This window comes from Rhinolophus sinicus, chromosome 1 (assembly GCF_057876585.1).
Source record: "Rhinolophus sinicus isolate RSI-liver-muscle chromosome 1, RSI-T2T, whole genome shotgun sequence".
NCBI classification, from domain to species: Eukaryota; Metazoa; Chordata; class Mammalia; order Chiroptera; family Rhinolophidae; genus Rhinolophus; species Rhinolophus sinicus.
This window is the reverse complement of record NC_142501.1, coordinates 175,087,209-175,105,852: the sequence shown is the minus strand read 5'-3', so window position 1 is coordinate 175,105,852 and position 18,644 is coordinate 175,087,209. Positions and strand designations below refer to the sequence as shown.

The 18,644-nt window shown below is 35.4% G+C and overlaps 1 protein-coding gene across 6 annotated transcripts in view; it reads right to left on the bottom strand.

Moving 5' to 3' along the window:
* BMPR1B (bone morphogenetic protein receptor type 1B) overlaps nucleotides 1-18,644 on the bottom strand; it is a 371,022-nt gene that overhangs the window by 191,773 nt on the left and 160,605 nt on the right. For 3 of the 6 annotated variants that reach the window (XM_019741148.3, XM_074323317.2, XM_074323315.2), the window contains exon 2: nucleotides 15,495-15,596. In XM_019741148.3, the coding sequence (XP_019596707.1) occupies nucleotides 15,495-15,546 (52 nt within the window). In that variant the 5' untranslated portion in view covers nucleotides 15,547-15,596. Of the gene's footprint in view, nucleotides 1-15,494; nucleotides 15,597-18,644 lie in introns of those variants that run through there. The other 3 variants (XM_019741154.3, XM_074323319.2, XM_074323321.2) reach the window with 3 other exon arrangements.

Genomic DNA, 18,644 nt, shown 5'->3' with positions numbered 1-18,644 from the left:
TCTAAAAGAACAGTAACTGAAGTATAAGAGGGTTGGGAAAGACCTAATGGAGAAGGGCCATGAATGTGAAGAGTAAATCCTACATAATGATAATAGTAAGAACTACCAGTCAAAGCACAGCAACAGCACAGTAAATGACTTTCATACAATAAGAACGATAGCTAACTTATATTGGGTGTTCAGTGTATGCCAGGAACTATTCTATGTGCTTTATAAATTTTAACACACTTGGTCTTCAAAATATCCCTAGGGGGGTGGGCACTGTTCTTTCCATTTTAAAGATAAGGGAAATGAGGCACAGTACATGATTTGTCAAAGATCATACAGAGTAAGTAGAAGGCCTAGTTCATACTCTTTATCATTATGCTAAACTACTTTCTTTATGAGCTCATGTAATTCTCATAACAACCCTGCAAAGGAGGCCGTGCATTCCACATATAAAATCCATGTGAATAGAGTTCCTGGGGTTGTGCAGTGCACAATCTGAGCAGCCATAGGTGGCAGAAGTCGTGATCTGCACTGTATTAGGTGGGAAGTTTAATAATTTAGCCAAAGTGGCATAGTTTATCGCGTCAAAATCTGAAAAACAGTCAGTCTCACTCTTTTCACTTAGTCATGGAATCAGCAAGGCGAAGATATGGTAATGAGCAATATTTGCTCTGGCATCCAAGGAGTAACCCACTTTGGTTTGATCAGAGAAAGAATAAAGATAAAGGATAAAGGCACTTAGTTCATCTTACTTCATCTCCCACCTGATCTCCATGCTCTGGATGGGAGAAAAATCCACTGGATGTTCCTGAAAACCAGAGTGCATATAACACTATTTCAAAGAGCTGACCCTACCAATGGTATATTACAAAGACAAAATGTAGGACATTCCCTCATTTTGAGGACAGAAAAATTAAAGCAGCAGAAAAGAGAACAACAGCTGAAAGGTCAACATCTGGGAGATGGCAGGAATGGATGGAGTCTAAACCACATGCAAAAGTGCTTAAAGCAGAGTTGTCATACGAGTTGTCACAGGATGGAATACAGTTGTCATAGAATGGAATTAATTGATGGATGTAAAAATATTCTGGAACTAGAAGGACTCTTAACAAATACAAAATGGTATGGCCTATAATAATGGGGAAGTAAGGAATATTGAATAAGGGTGGGATGAGAATGCAATCAAGTTTTCTAGATTATACGGAGTCTATTTTTTACAAAGTCATTTCATTTTTGCATTTGCATTTTGCATTTGCAATATTGTAAATTCCCTGAATAACATTCAGAAAAATGTAACAGCAATGATTTTAAATTAAAATATAATTGACTATATTTATTACACTTACATTTGTACTACTTAAATCCCTCTCAAATGACTAGGAAAACAGAATAAAATAAGAATATAAAACATTATACAAGCAATCAAGATGTCCTTCAGAACTGAATAAATAAAACTGTGGCATATTCAGACAATGGGATATTATTCATCAATAAAAAGAAATCAGCTCTCAAGTCATAAAAAGATATGAAGGAAACTTAAACGAATACTACATAAAAGAAGCCAATTTGAAAAAGCTACATAACTGTATAATTCCAATTACATGATTTCCTGGAAAATGCAAAACTATGGAAAAGAGTGGTTGCCAGGCATTTGAGGGGGTGAAGGGGAGGGGATACATAGGCAGAGCATAGGGGATTTTTAGGACAGTGACAATACTCTGTGTGATACCACAATGATGGGTACATGTTATACATTTGTCCAAACCCATAGAATGCACAACACCAAGAGTAAACAGTAATGTTAACTATGGATTCTTAGTGATAATAATGTGTCTATCAAGGTAGGTTGACCAACTATAACAAGTGCACCACTCTGGTGGGAGTGCCAATAGTGGGGAAGGCCATAGTGCTTACATGTGGGGGCATGGGTACCTGGGAAATCTCTGTACTTTCCCTTCAATCTTGCCATGAACCTAAAACTGCTCCTAAAGAATAAAATCTTAATAAAAACCAATCAAACATACCAGAACTTCTTGGTTTCATGACATGCACTTGTGATATACTTATTCATGCTCCTATATAGAGACTGGAACACTTTCTTTGAGGAAAATAACATTTATAAAGACTAGTATTAAGTCTGATTCTTATTTTTCAGAAGTCATTTCATCCTCAATAACTCCATTACATAGGAATTAATACAGACATTTTGCAGATGAGAAAACTGAGTCTCGGTTAAGACATTTCCTTAAGGAACTTGTGAAAGTGAAGGTCTGGCAATTTGTAAGCCTCCTACAGACATGATTACAAATCCTGCACTGCTTCACTTTCCACAAAACCATCCTGTCTGAACCTCTAAGTATCAATCAATTCAGTAAAAATTTCATAAATCTTAATGAGTAGGTTTACCCTTGCGATCTCTGGCTCTTAAAAAAGGAAATTCACCTAAAGACCACAACAGGTACTCTTTTCTATTGCCTGCTAGCACAAGCTGAACTACGTTCAGATGGATGCGTCCAGCTTGCTGCAAAAATATGTTACATAAAGAGAATCCCAACCAATACTTTAATAGCAACGATGAAAGGAATTTGATGGCAAATACTAAAACCAAAGTCTAAATGAGACTTGTTTGCTCCCCATAATAAGATTTCTGGAAAAGAAATTCAACCTGTTCCAAATACACCAGCAGGAATTGGAGACTAGACCCAAAAAACCTGCAGAAGTGATTTTATGCAGTCTGTGGCACATTCTTGTGCACATGGTAATGAAACCAAACGTTTTTCTCTTAAAAGGTAAATATAATTGTGATTTTAAAAAAAACAACTAGTTGACTTTAAATGTTAATATATAAGAGGAATATATTAATGAGAGGCAGAGAAAATTAGTGCATTTCTTTCCTATCAATTAAGAGGTCCAAAGATAGCTAGACTCCTTCGCCTGATTCAAAATACCCTATTCCAATTATTCCACATGTGGGCAGCAGTTCAGTACGATTAAATGATTTCCTGAGGAAATAACAGAATTTGTGTCAGGCACACAATCAACATTCCTGAATGAATAAAAAGAATGAATGAATTTTCATTTGCAAACAAATCAGAAATATAAATCCATCCATGAAAAGTAAGGCAAGTCTCTTAACTGACCATTTTTTATTCTTTTCAGAATATAATTTATTGACAAATACATTTCATATAAGTTATACATTTCAGAAAATAAAGACATGCTTAATTACCTGTTTGATAGCAAAAATTTTGTCTACCTTCATTCAGTTTTTTCAGAGAACACCAATAAACTGCTTAAAAACGTTCACTGCCTCCCTACAAATCAACACCCACACTCCTTAGCAAGGTATCCTTCCTACTTTCCCACTCCATTCTCATCTCCCTACCCCGACACTAGCCCAGGCTGAGGCTGTGATTTAGAAAATCTAGTCTGAAACCTAGACACCCATGGTGAAGAAGGAGGAGGAGGGAGGGGGGAGGAGGAGGTGGAGGAAAGAGGAAGCAGGAAAGAGGAAGGAGGAGGAGGAGGAGGAGGAGGAGGAGGAGGAGGAGGAGGAGGAGGAGGAGGAGGAGAAGAAGAAGAAGAAGAAGAAGAAGAAGAAGAAGAAGAAGAAGAAGAAGAAGAAGAAGAAGAAGAAGAAGAAGAAAGTAAAAGGTAAAAGTGGGGTGAAAAACCCAGGAGATTCTGCTGTACAGCCTGGATTTTCAAATTATAATCTCCAATTTACAAATAATGAAATTTAAGCTCAGAGAGTTATAGAAGTTGCCCTAGGTCACGCGGCTGGTTAAGAAGGTCCTCCTTCTGGACGTTTGAACATCCGGTTGTATGGACCCTTTAATAAAGGACCTGAGCTCCTCAGGGAGAGGAACTGCAAAGCCACATCTCTCTATACTCCTTTTTCTTTCCATTTGTTTTTAGCATCTATCTGATGAGAAGGATTAGATACCTCAAAAGCCCTACTGACACACTTAGTTTTAGGGAGAAATATTGGTTTTGTGCTTAAACACAATATCTGACTTGGAAACCTGAGAACTTCCGGTCAGAGACTGAGGGACTGTGAATGTTTACCTTGCTCTGTCTCTAGCACTACCTCTGGCCTTTCTTCCATATTCCTCCTTTTGCTTCTCAACATGCTTGTTCTTCTAGGACCTTTCAGAGTGATTCTGGTGGTATTACTGTAGAAAATACCACCTGATATGGCCAAGGTACTTTAGAAGGGTTTGAACAGTTTAGAGAAGTTTGATGTGGGAAACAGACTATGACCAGGAAGAGGCTAAGGGCAGAGGTTTGGAGTCAGAAAGTCCTGGGTGAACCCTATCTAGTGTGTGTCCCTGGACATGTTACTTCTTATTCCTGCGTGAAAAATGTTTGTCCCGCTGGATTGAGAGAATTAATGAATCTGTATACATAAAGTACTTAACCCATAATATCAGATCATAAGTTGCAGCTAGTATAGTAGTCACAGTGCACTGAGACCTCAATGTAATGGATAGGTTCTTGGAAACTGTGGTAAGTGAAATGACACAAAAATGAAAGGAATTTTACCATTGGCTAACTGATATAAACAAGAGTTAAGTTCCTACCACATATTTCTGGTCATGAAAACATCACCAAATGTCCAGATAAAGACGCCAAACGCTTCTAATAATAAACACTGAAATAAACGTGAACTATACATCCTTTTAAGAAAGATTAACAAGAAAAAGTAAGGTAGTTATTTTCCAACCCACTTATTCCAGTTCAGGGTCTAAGATGGCAAGAGCCTGTCGCAGCAGCTCAGGGTGCAAGGTGGGTCCCACCCTAGATGGGATGACCTCTCCTGCAAGATGCATCACACCCACACCCCCACTCGCTCACAATGGAACAATGTAGACCCACAAATTCACCTCATGCACAGAACTCTGGGATGTGGGAGGAAACCAGGGTACCTGGAGAGAACCCACACAGACATGGGGAGAACCTGCAAACTCCACATAGACAGTGGTCCCAGCCAGGAATCCTTTTTTTTTTTTTCCTAATCAACATTATATCAAAGCTACGTTGAATGAAACTGCATTGTTCAAGGACCTGCTGTAGTATAATCTGAATTTGTGAGTACTGGAACAAGAATACTGTTAGGGTAAGTGTGGATCAGGACGGAGAACATGGATAGCCAGAGAGGGTGCAGGTTGGAGGAAGCCTCTTTTCCAGGAACAGAATGAAATTGTAAAAAGAACTGGTGCTGGAGGAGCCAAGACAGGCCAGAAAATTAAATCTCACTACGACTCCAGCCTTGGCTACTTGTCCAGCTGGTCCTATCACAAAGGTATGTGACCTGACTCCAAATTCCTGGTTGGCTAACATGCACATTACTTCAGTTAACACATCTGTATTGAATCTACTCTGCTCCCAATCACAGTTGGGATACAAGGAAAGAAATGTTCTGGCCTTCAAGAACCTTGCAGTCGAATAGGAAAAAGATTAATACACATGAAAGACAGTCACTAACGAGCTCAAAGATGCAGGCATCTAGGAACAATTGTGCCTCTTTCTTAAGATGGGCTTATTCAATACCAATACTCATAAGCAATCTTGCACTAGCATACCTCACTTTATCCAGTTTAAATATAGCAGTAAAGCTACCTTCACTATAGGTAAGCATATAAGTAGTCATTATAGCTAGAATTTTTCTTAACTAAAAAATATCACTTGTTAAAGGAGTTCACAAAAGGGCTGTGTTTAGAATTTCTTTCCAAATTTATTCAATATATATACCATTAAACCTCTCAACTCTGAGTGTTAATAACCAATCTAAATTTAATCATAAAGATACAAAGATTATGACCTCACATCTTTTCTGCCAAACTCAGGCCCTTCCTTTGAATTTGCCCTTTTAACTATCATGACATAAACTGAGTTCTAGTCTCAAAATACAGCATTTGAAACAGAACATTATATTGATTTGATGTTGATTTTATTGCTTAACTGGATGAAGTAATTTAGTGATTGGAGCTAAAAACTGTAAATTCATAATTTATAATTCATAATTCTAGGCTACTCTAAACAATACATACTATAGGTTCAATTCTTACTACTAAAAAATTAATTTTATGTAGCTTATTTCAAATTTGCTCCAATGCCTTCTGTAAGAAAATATAAGAGCCAGTTTTTCCTCTGTGTATTAGATGCCTCACCCAAAAACCCTCACATCAAACTGATATATGAAAACAATGGTAAAACTGATAGAAGTTTAGAATTACAATTCCCTGATGAATTCAAGATTTGATATTTTTAAAAGCCCCAAACAATTTTTGTTTCATTTTCACTAGGAATCTGAAAAAGAAAAAGAAACAGTTTTTGTTCTTACATTGCTAAACGGAAGCAACTAATCCCCATTCAAAAAAAGTAGTGATGACAATAATGATCTAAAAAATTAGTTTGTTGCTAAGAGATTCATAGGAGACAAATACATTCACTAATATTCCATGGAATACTCACTACTTTTAGCAAGGATTGTACATAAATATTTGTGACATCACTGTTTTCTAAAAGTCTGTATTTATAATGAAATAGGGAATTATAAAAGATAGTCTTATGAAAATTTTCCCATCTCAGGAATTTTGATATCTCTTGTTTAAAATACTCTGCAGAACTTTAAACATTCCAGGAAAAGGCATTATTTCAAATATATTAGTCTGTTGCTTTTTTTTTTTTTAACTAGAGAAAACAAACATATGGAAAGCACATAGTTTGTCACTGCAAATCACAATAATGAATTAGTATTCAAGAAGGAAATGTCCGATGAGGCACAATGTGTAAAGAACTATTCAGGTAGGCCTATAACAGTTAAATAAATTTCTCTGCAAAAATGATTTATTGTTGCTTGACTATTATGCAGATTAGAAACAGAAATATCTATTTTCCTATACATAAATAATCTGAATACTTATCAAGAGAATTTTTTTCCCCAACATCATATTATATTCTTACTTTTATATTAAGAGTAAGCATTTTTATTTTTGATCTTCATGGAACAAGAATTCTTGTTTTTCTATATAAAGGCTGGAAAATGGAACACTCATATGCTGGAATTTTAAAATAAAATTCAACTGAAGATATGCTCCAGCTATTGACACATATTGCAATTCTACATTGATTCGCTGAAGTTATACTGAGGAAGAGGTAAAGAAAAACATTTTAGTCAATGTGCTAAATGACAGTCGTCCCCGTTTTCCCCCGTTATGTTATGAAATGTTCCATACATGGGGCCCATGTCATTACTAGATCTGTTAACAGTTTCACAGCTCAGAGTTTGGCTTCATTTGTTAAGCATCAAGCTGCCCTATCACTTGTATAGACCTGGAAAGGTTGTTATGGTTCATAATGTAAAACTCACAAAAGTGCGCAGCTGCTGTTCATACTCTCAAAGAAGTCTGTTATAATAATGATGTCACGGAAAAAGGCTGGAATGGATTACATGTTCCAGACAGCCAAGCCATTCAATCTCTCCAGTCAATGCAGGTATACAAGTTGCAGCATAAACATTATGGTAGCATTACAATAAGGCAAAAAGTTCATTTAAAAGAAAAAAAATCACTGAGGGCATGTAATCAGGGCCTCTTTAGGAGTTCTGCCTTCAGGAAGCCTCACTTACCACTGGAACTACCCAAAAAGTACCAATATCACCATCTCACTGTCTGATACCCTATTGTGAACCACAAAGCTTTCCAAAAATTACAATATAAATCATAAGGCCCTTGAAGAAAACTATACAAGGTTATCTAGACAAATAAAACTCCTTTCCTTTAGTTATTATATATATTTACTTAGGAAGTACAGTGAATTCAATCCTGGTCTTCAGAGAAAGGCAAAGCAATAATACGTTATTAATTCTAAGAGTTTAACTTACGTATTAAAACCTGCCATCATTTGTAATGGCAAAGAATGTTAAGTAGTTTCAGACTCTGGCAGAGACTGAAGAGATGGAGAAGAGGAGGCTGGTGTCCTTATTTTAGCATTCTTTTAGAACAAAACATACAAATCATTTTCCAATTGAGATTTTTTAAAGTGATTTTAGAAATTGATGAATATTGAAAAGTTTCCACTCTATACCTTTGCACTATTTTAACTATTTTAGTGAAATTCTGTATTAGAGCAAAGAGAAATTTTGATCAAATATGTAAATTATAACTATAAAAATTATTTGAATGCTCTTGAGATAAAAACAGAACAGATGCAGAACACTGAAAAAGGCCAAAATTCTAGTCCCAAATCTACCACTAAGATTATTTAATCATCAACAAATCATTTAATGGCATTCAATTTCAGTTTCCTTAACTTTAAAATGAAGGCCATGAGAAATGATGACGTATGAAGTTTCACTTTCCTACAACAGTATTTCTCAACCTGTAGTTAGGTATCGGAGGACCAAGCATTGGAATGATGACAGCTAAGCCATACTTGCTTGGTGCAGGGCACTGTCCAAAGCATATTAATTCATTTACCTTTCAAACAAACCTGTGTAATAAGTATGATTATTATCCTCATTTAGAGGTGAAGACACAAAGGAACGGACAAGTAGAGTATGGAATTGCGAGAATTCACACCCAAGCTAACTCCACACCCAACTCTTCCCATCCCCATGCTAGCTTACCTATACTGGCATATTCTTTGGAATGGAGAGGTCTGGTTGTTTTCTAATGAATAGGAAAAGTCAAATTTTAATAGTGGAAGGTTTGATGACTGAGGATATCACAGTGCCTTAGATCATAGCAGTTCTACACTACAGTACCATATATAAGTGGAGAAAGTATTAGATATTTTCCCAGCTCCTGGTCACTTTTATTCGGTCCATAACATGGAAACACATTATCAAGGTTGCAAATAAGACCATTTAATCTGCACGGACATACTGTTTCTTATGCCTGCAACTCTAAGGCAACATTTCTTAACACCTGCTTATATTTGAAGTTGCACTCTGAGGCTAGAATTCAATAGTTAAATTTGATATCAGCTATAAGATGACATTCAAACTTGGTATCTGTTACATGTTACTACAGATTGAAAATGAGATATTTCAATCATGATTATTTATAGCTGAAGGCAAAACCTACTTATTGGCATGGGAAACGGCTTTGTTTAATTTACTGCCTATTGAGACTGGTTTATTTGGTTGATTAACAATAAGTAAACAAAGAATGTTTTTTTCAGTAGCATGAAACATAAATATTCCAAAGTTCTAAAGTCTAATATCTTGAGAAAAGTGCGATATATTCATAAAATTTCCTACATGTTCCCAACTGTATGATCGATCACTAACCAGGTAATTTTACAAATAGAAAAGACCTTACACATGTTTTACTTCTTTATCAAAGAGGCAAAATAGAAGAGCTCTTTTCCTCTATTTTAATAGGCCACATTGCTTGAAAATTTCTGAGAATTCAAACTCTTACATTGTATCTTCAAGCAGCTGTGAAAATAAAATTATTCTGACTCCATTTAAATTCTTTCTTGCCACAACATAAATATGCATGCCAAAATATACAAGATTAAAAGAAGAATCCATTTATTAGCACCAGCACTATACGCGAAACAATCCTAGTCCTCCCGCGTCTCCCTTCATCGGAAGCAATAACAACACTCAGGAACACCTCCCATTAGACTCACTTTTCTGTCTCCTGGTCTTTCGCTGTGCCAAAAAAGAATGTAATTAGAGAACGACTTTTACAGTAAATAGCCACAATACAAGGTAAGTGTGGAAATAGATTCTAAATCATTCGAAACGTTTGGGGCACAGCTGGCAGAACACCTGTTGGAAATGGATGAGTGATATTTGAAACATAAAACAATAGAAGTAAAGGACTGTTCACACAACTTTCACTGCAGTTTTCAGCATCAACAATTTTAAGTTCATTGAAAGACTGATGAAAAAGCAACCAACTAGAATAAGCTTAGCATTTTATTTTTCTTCTTGAAAACACAGGACAACCCATTTAGAATAAGCTCCCCAAAATGAATTGTTACCAATTCAGCAATCTCACAGATATGTGATTAAGTCCTATAAAAATGCTCATTTTTCTTTCTTTTATTTGTTTATGTTGCCCTTACCACCTACTAACTTTCATAATCATTTTTATCCTTTCAATTGTCTAAATATGTTTTACAACTAAAAATAGAAAATATCGCTAAAGAAAATTATTTTTACCTTTGTTATTTTTAACTACTAAATGTTTACTCACTCAAAGTAAGTAACCAGCATTTTTTTTTATCAACTATACGACAGCAAGGGTTCAATTTTTACAACTAAAATGTAGAAGGTATGTGAAGAAAGAACCTAGCTGAAATTCACAGGATTTATCACCACACAGGAAAAAAAAAAAAAAAAAAAAAAAAGGAAAGAAACATGGCTTCATCATTAAAAGTCCCAACATTCAAGTGAAGTATCTGACTTTCTACTTCTGAAAACTCATTTCTAACTAATCAGTAAGCATTTACCGCATCCTTATAATGTATCTACATCATGTGCCTCAAAATTCAGAGCAACTTTATGCAAGGGGTTGGAAAAAACAGAAACAGAGAAATCAGTTAAAAGTCCATGTCAAACACCCGTCATTCAGAATGAAAGCCTTGAAGAGGATTATAAAAGTGAGAATGAACTTTAGCAGTGAGTTCTGGATACCAACAGAGCATGAAGTAACAGAGCTTGGTAATATATTCAATTCAGCATAAAGGAGAACAAATTAATGCAGTTACAGTAGCCTTAGTGTATAGCTGACAATAACAAAAAAAAATGCTGAACTGAATAATAATCTAAGTTAACTAGCAATCTAGCAGCCTCATACTAAGGCAGACAATATATATGTGTATATATCTATATCTATATATATATCTATATATATATCTATATCTATATATCTATCTATATATATAGATAGATATATATCTATCTATATATATATAGTTGCATGGTGTAAGTGCAAGGTGGAAAGTTCGAGAACTTAACTGTCCAACCTCGTGTGTGTGTGTGTACATACATATGTATGTATATATACACATGTATATGTACATATACATGTGCATATATACATACACACACACATATATATAATAGGTTGGTACAAAATAAATTGCAGGTTAAAAATAATTTCAAAAACTGCAATTACTTTTGCATCAACCATATATACATACATATATATATACATATATATATATATATATATATATATATATATATATATATATGGCAACTAGGCAAACACTAGTCCTTCACATGTTCAACAATTGTGATAAAAAACAAAAAGAATCTTTAAGAACTTAAAGCTCTAGTAAGACTATAAAACTTTTTATCCAGAAACAAAAACTCATAGACACAGACAACAGTTTAGTGGGTACCAGACGCTAAGGGGATAAGGGGGGATAAAAGAAGGTAAAGGGGGTCAAATATATGGTGATGGAAGGAGAACTGACTCTGGGTGGTGAACACATAATGTGATATATAGATGACGTATTACAGAATTGTACACTTGAACCTATGTAATTTTACTAACCACTGTCACCCCAATAAATTTTAATAAAAAAAATTTATCCACAGGGACTATGACATGTTGAAAATTTCATAAGCAATATTGGAAAAGCTTGAATTTATAAGAAGTCAGATGGAAAAATTAACCAGATCCAGTGTCTAATTGTATCTTGAACAATTCTCATTCTTTCATAAATGTTTGATTTTTACATCATCATCATAACCCCCAAATGCATTAGTATTGTTGACCCAGTTCCTAGACAAAAAAAAAACACAAAAAAAAACGGGGGGGGGGTGTCAGATTAATTTGTAACAGCATCTGACTCAAAACAAACAATTTATGCTAAAGTATTGACCACACTAACTAAAATACTGTTGAAATTCGCCAGGTACTTTCATGAGTGTTGGCTTCCTTCAATTGTGGCAAAGGAATCCTAAAATGAATTTTTTTTTTTAATGTCTCAAACCAAAACAAGACATTTTCTTAGGTAATATCTGGAAAAATTACATCAACATATGAAAATCAGAAAATATAACCACTAACCCTAAACACTGTAAAACAACAACTGAGATTTTTTTTTGCTACATATTACAAAATTGTGTTAGTAATATGCCACCTCTACGTAATTGCTTCTGTCAAGGACTTGTGAGAAAATGAGAAAGGTACGGCTAGACATCAAATGTTAGTTATCAGTTTCCTTTGGACCTGTCTTTAAGTAACAAAGTTTATGAATTTTACAAACTTGACAAAATCAAGCATAAACTCATACTGCATTTGTCCAGGAAAATTTCCAAATATGCAAGTACAATGGTCACTCAAGCCCACTTTCAAATTGTAATTTTTAAGTTTTCATAGCAAACTAATAATATCGCAGACCACCATATTGTCAAGAACTATTAATTTTATGTTGAAGAGTTTAGTTATTACCCTAGCTTTAACTCATAGTATTGGGTTACTCCTTAATTACAAAAGCTATACAATTAATTCTAGAGCAAAGGAGAAAAATGTGGGAAAAACTTAAATTTGCAGTTGTAGTTCTTTTTGGCTCCCATACAGAACTCTCTTAGGCCTCTGGTTCCATCATCAATTTCCTTAATCATTTGCTGAAAGTTGGTGACTCCCAATTTAGAATGTCAGAGTCATAAAAGTTTTTTTACTTGTCAAATGGTAGAGGGGACATAGTGATTAAGAGTTCAGAATATGGAATCAGATTGTCTGGGGTCTTGGGCAAAGCTCAAAAACCTCTCTTTGCCCTAGTTTCCCTTCCAAAGAGGGTTGTCATAGAAATAGGGTATTGTGGAAATTATAATGTGCTTCTAAAGAGGGTTTGGTATATGGTAAATATAGCTATTATTATAGTTATTTTCTGTAGTTCTCAGAATCCACCGCATCTTAAAATCACTATCTCCCTATGTTTGAAAAGCTATCAACTCAACATGCTTCAATCCTATATTCTAAGGACCAAAAATAGACTTTTAAAAATCTAAGTGATTCTGGACTGAAATGGAGTACAAGTACTTCTTCCTATTTCTCCCACTAGTGCAGCTGAAAACTCTGGATGTCATATCCAAAACACACCTAAAAATATTATACAAAGTGCAAAGGAAATGACCAGCTAGGGACCTCGGGTCTTGAGGGGGAACAGGATTGCAGGTTCCCAAAATTTTCTTCCTGCCTCACATATCCTAGACTGAGTCAGCATTATCTTCTATATACTCAGGGAACTAATATGCAAATGAGGAATGTATAGCTGAATATTGTGGCTATAGATTGAAGTCTTTGTAGACTTAATTACTTGCTCAGTTTGGAAACTCCTGCACACTCCAACCGGTTTTCTCTTTTTTGACTCCTCAGGAAAACGGTTTCTTTTCCATCAGGCAGTCATACCCAACTCAATTTAAACCCTTTTTCACTGTTCACCTGCAAACTAATGAATCTGTCTTTTTGGTTTTTTCATTTCTGGTTTTGTTTTTGTTTTCCCGGAGAGGGTGAATGGTGTTCTAGCCATAACATCTTGCATCCCAATAAATACCATTTACAACTATTGTTTAGAACCCAGTCACTGCCACTATAAAATTCCCTAATTGTCAATCATTCCATTTAATTATTGCATTTAGGACTTAATTATTCAGTGCAGATTTCACTTCATATGAATATTAATCTCTTTCCAACACATACCCACTATCCACCTCTACTTTCATTCACTGTTCTAATTTCCACTATTTGATTTTTGGCCCTTTACAAATGAAAATGATCAATATCTGCCTTTACATTAAATCTATATAAGATTTACTAAGATTTACTCCCTCACTATCCCATTAAACACTTACCTAGTTCATGAAACCCATCTCGTACTTAAATTTGATCTTTGCCCTTCCTCCACCCACCATATATAGGTATGTTTGTACCTGTATGAGTGTATGTGTATGTATAGCTATTAAACTTTTAAAATACAAATACTTCATTTGTATGCTATGCTTTATCTTGTGTCCCCTAATTATTTCATGTGTTTAACTCCTGTCCACCAAATAAAATCACAGCCTTATACAGAAGAGGAACTAAATCATATTCTTATAATTTTTCTTCCACTATAAATATCATGGTGCTAAACACAAAGCAGATATCATTTACTCATTGAACACATAACAATTGAATCCCTACTAGTTAATGTCCTGATGGATGGGGATAAAGAGGAAAAAAGAAGGCAGTATCTACAATAAAGGGTTTACAGAGCACTGTAAGAGAGCCACGGAAATAGTTAATGGTATATATTAAGAATCAAATCAGAGGTGCATTCAAGGCACTGCAGGAGGACAGAAAGGAAGTACCTACCTCTGCCAGGAAAAGTATCACAGAGAAAAAAAAAATTTCTTTAAATAGAAACATGGAGGATAAACACAAATTTCCCAAGTAAACAAGAGGTAGGAATGGCACTCAAGAAACAAGGAACAGCAAGTGCAAAGGAACAGAACCATGAATGAACGAGCAAGCAGATGAACTGAAGAAGCATAGAAAATGCACAGACTATGAATATAGGTATTTAAAGGGTACTGACAATTGACAAGGTTAGAAAGGAAGGCAAGAATTTGATGAAGATGATGGCCCTGTATGCCACAGAATGCAATCTTGGAGGCTTTGCAGGTCATTGAAAGGAGAGAGAGAGGATGAGATATCCCTTCTGCTGATGAAATGGTAGGCAGTTTCAAAAGGGGAAAAGTGGACAGGATGTTAGGAAGCTATTTTACAGTACAACGGAGAAATGATGAGCATCTGAGCTAAGGGATGCTGGGAATGGAATCATTCTAATTGAAAGCATAGATGTGGATGAACACAATTAAATTGAATGAGTAGAGAGAAGAGCCAAAGAAAGAACTCTGAGCAAAATCAACATTTAGCATGAATCTTTACTGAAAGCCAAATTCATTCTTAGTTCAGGAATTAATTAAATATTTTTTCTATCTTTGAAACCGCAGTTCCCAATGTATAAACAAGAAGAAACAGGTCAAGGATAATATTTTAAAGCCTAAACTGGAAACTATGTTTATCTAGCTACTGATCTTGGACTGTCTTTCAAACACTAAGTGTTCAGAGATAACAGAATTCCATCTCCCCTGCCCACCCCCAACCTGTCAAAGTGAAGGGGCTGCAAACATACCTGTTCATCAGGTTTTCTTTTGAAAATGGGTACAAATAAAATTCACTTGAAGGCAATAAATAAAGTCTACAATCACTCTTTCTGTTTGGCCTCTATGCCATTTGACTTCTTGCGTTCACTAGTACCTCCCCCCTCCACCCCCACCCCAGGAATTCAAATTACTGCTTTAACACCTTAACTAACTTTTTATGTGACCTGGTTAGACATACGGTGAATTGGCTCAATGTAAGTTAACACACAAAATCATTTTATGGTTTTTCCCTTAATATCAATCATTTAATGTCTATGAGGTGTACTATCAATCATTTAATTTCTATCATGCCAAATCTGACTTGATTCAGAATACCAACCAGATAAATATACTGCTGGTATTTGTAGCGTACGATGCTCTTGATGATTCATACAAGGTACACCCACTTCAGATACATGCACTCTCTTGACCACGCTGAAACCTATAAAATAAAAGAAATAATAAATAACTAAAAGAGAAAAATTCAATGTGAGGCTCACATTACATTTTAATAAGAACAAAAAAATGCATATAAAACCTCAAACTTTCATTCACTCCACTATTGGAGGCAACATAACTTTAGAAAGATAAAGTAATTTCCCCTTAAATCATATGCCAATATCTACCAGGGGTGCCAAAAAAAAATGTATACACATGACTTGTATTCATCTTTTGTTATTGCTATATATTGAGTATTACAATTTTAATACAGTTTTTTCCTTTCTTAAAATGCATATACATTTTTTCGGCACCCTCAGTATTTATTTTGTTCATCCTGCTAATATCCTTTCAGTATCCACTATGTCCATGCATTATGCCTATACTGAGAGAAATATGATATCTTGCATATTTCTTCACATGAAGTGACTGCCATTAACTGAATGAGAATAGCACCTACCCAAAGGCTACCATCTCATCATTTAGTTCTCAGCTCTAATACATCCTCCCTGAAAGTTACTCCCTAAATATTGTGGCTAATACAACATCTCACACACATGCCAGTCACTATCCTTTTCCCATTTAGTTGCGTAAAAAACAAGCAGCCTTGTCTTGAGTTATAATTACTCTTTGTTTTTATAGTATCCCCCTTACCCACGGGGGATATGTTCTAAGACCCTCCCCCCAGTGAATGCCTGAACACTCTCTCTATATAAGATGTGTGTGTATATGTGTACACACACACACACACACACACACACACACATTATGTTTTTTCCTATACAAACACACGATAAATTTCAATTTATAAATTAGGCACAGTCAGAGATTAACAACAATTACTAACAATATCATACAACAATTATAACAATACACCAGAATAAAAGGTACATGAATGTGGTCTCTCTCTCCTTGATAACTGAAATGGCTCCTAGGTGACTACAGGGTGGGCAGCGTAGACAGTGTGGATACTCTGGAGAAAGGGATGACTCACATCACACTACTCAGAATGGCACACAATTTAAAACTTATGAATTATTTATTTCTGGAATTTTCCATTTAATATTTTTGGACTGTGGTTGCCTGCGAATAATGGGAACCAGGGAAAGTGGCACCTTGGAGAAGGGGGGACTGCATTTCGTGTATGACTTCTGCTGCTGGACTACAAGCCTCAGCAGAGCTGGAACCACCAGTCTTGGCCACTGCTTTATCAGCAGTGCTTAGAAGAGCACCTGCCATATGCTCAACAGACATTTAGTGGTCTAATAAACACTTCCAAATCCACAAACTACCAAAATATTAAAACTGTTCTAAATAAAATCCTAACAGGAAAGCATTCATTTGGTACCACTGCCAGTTCACAAGATCCAGAGAAATGCATAACCCCATATATTGACAAACTAATATGAATAGATTTATTCAATTCGGTTTCTGTCCACTGCCATGAATTCAGTGGCAGTCAAATGTTAAATGCCCTTGAAGTACATTTAAACTGTCTCCAAAATGAAGGAGAAGTGAGGAAAAGAATATAGGAGGAAATAAAACTAATCTTCTTACTGAAAGAAACATGAATACCACAGCCAGGAATTCATAATGCAAACATTTTTTAAAATGTCATTCAAGATTCAGGTTCCTATTTTTTCCTAAGAGTCACTGTGGTTATGAGAACACCAGAATAGCTAATACAGAAACTCTGGTATTCTACATAATTGAGCTTCTCTGAGGTCAGCAGCACATTTGGATCAAATAATGTGAGGGTTCTGTTTAGTGCTGCTATAAAATGTACAAGAAGAAAACTGAAACAAAAAAGGCACACAGAATCTTGCAGCATCGTACTTTCAAAACATGTGATGGAATAAAGTTCCATTTTCAAAACCTATTTTCTTAAAGAACCTAGTATTAATTGCATGTTGATGTCTACAGCACACAAAGTTGCATTTCTCCACTTTGAATACCAGACTCCCAGTTCCTTAAGTATAGCCCATTGTACGGAATTCCCAGGTCAGGGGTGCAGTAGACAAATTAATTAGTCTATTAAGTCTCAGTCGTATCCTGGCACTGATGTTTAGGTTAGCACCTTCAGCAACAAGTTTCTAATGCTTAACTATACTGCCATTTGTTCCTGAGAGAAATTAGGACTGAAGGGGAAAAAAGAAAACACTGCTGGGAAAAGTTCCCACTGACCTAAAGGCAGAAACATGCACGTGAGTCAGGGGTAGATTGGTGTATTCATAAAAAGGAGAAAAACTCCAGTTGATTAGTTCTTGCTATTTTAAGTGATTAGGAGAAAAATAAATGGCTTCATATCTCAGGGAAATTTAAATAGCATTTAACACTCTACAAAATCGACCTAAAAAATGATGATAATTTGCTATGACTTAGCACTAAAGAGAAACCAATGATTTCGTATGACGAATCTCTGAAGCGTTTCATGGGAAGATTAAACATTTTGACCAAATATTTGTGGATGTTACAAATGATTGAAATGAACCAAATCGCATATTTGAAAAAACAGACATGTGAGAATGTGTGCACATATACACACATGCACGCACATGCCCACATACGGACCCACACAGAGAGAGGGGAAAAGAAAGAGGAGAGAAGGGGAAAGAACTATTGGTTATCTTTCACCTTATAGACATTAGCTACTGCAGACTGTTTCTAAAAGAATCACATACCATACATAGTTCGAAATTCAATAACAGCAAAATTTGTTGATTATCATACAGCAGAACAGAATACGTATGCACAGTGTAGGAATTTTCTTTTTCTCTTTTTTCCTTTTCTTTTGTTCAGTGGGGTCATGGTACAGTGAAATGTTTTTACAGCATCAATGACCCAGAAGAGTGTGAGAGATTAGGCTCTAAAAGCTGTTTTATGCATAAGAATTGGGTGTTGAGATTATCTCAAGAACAGTAATGAGAAATGAATAACTCAGTGCACAATGGCACCATCTGTCATAACAAATATCTGTTACATATTAGGCAATCGCACTATATTACAAACTTGATACACCCACACTAAAGTGTTGTTAAAGTCTAGGCCATTT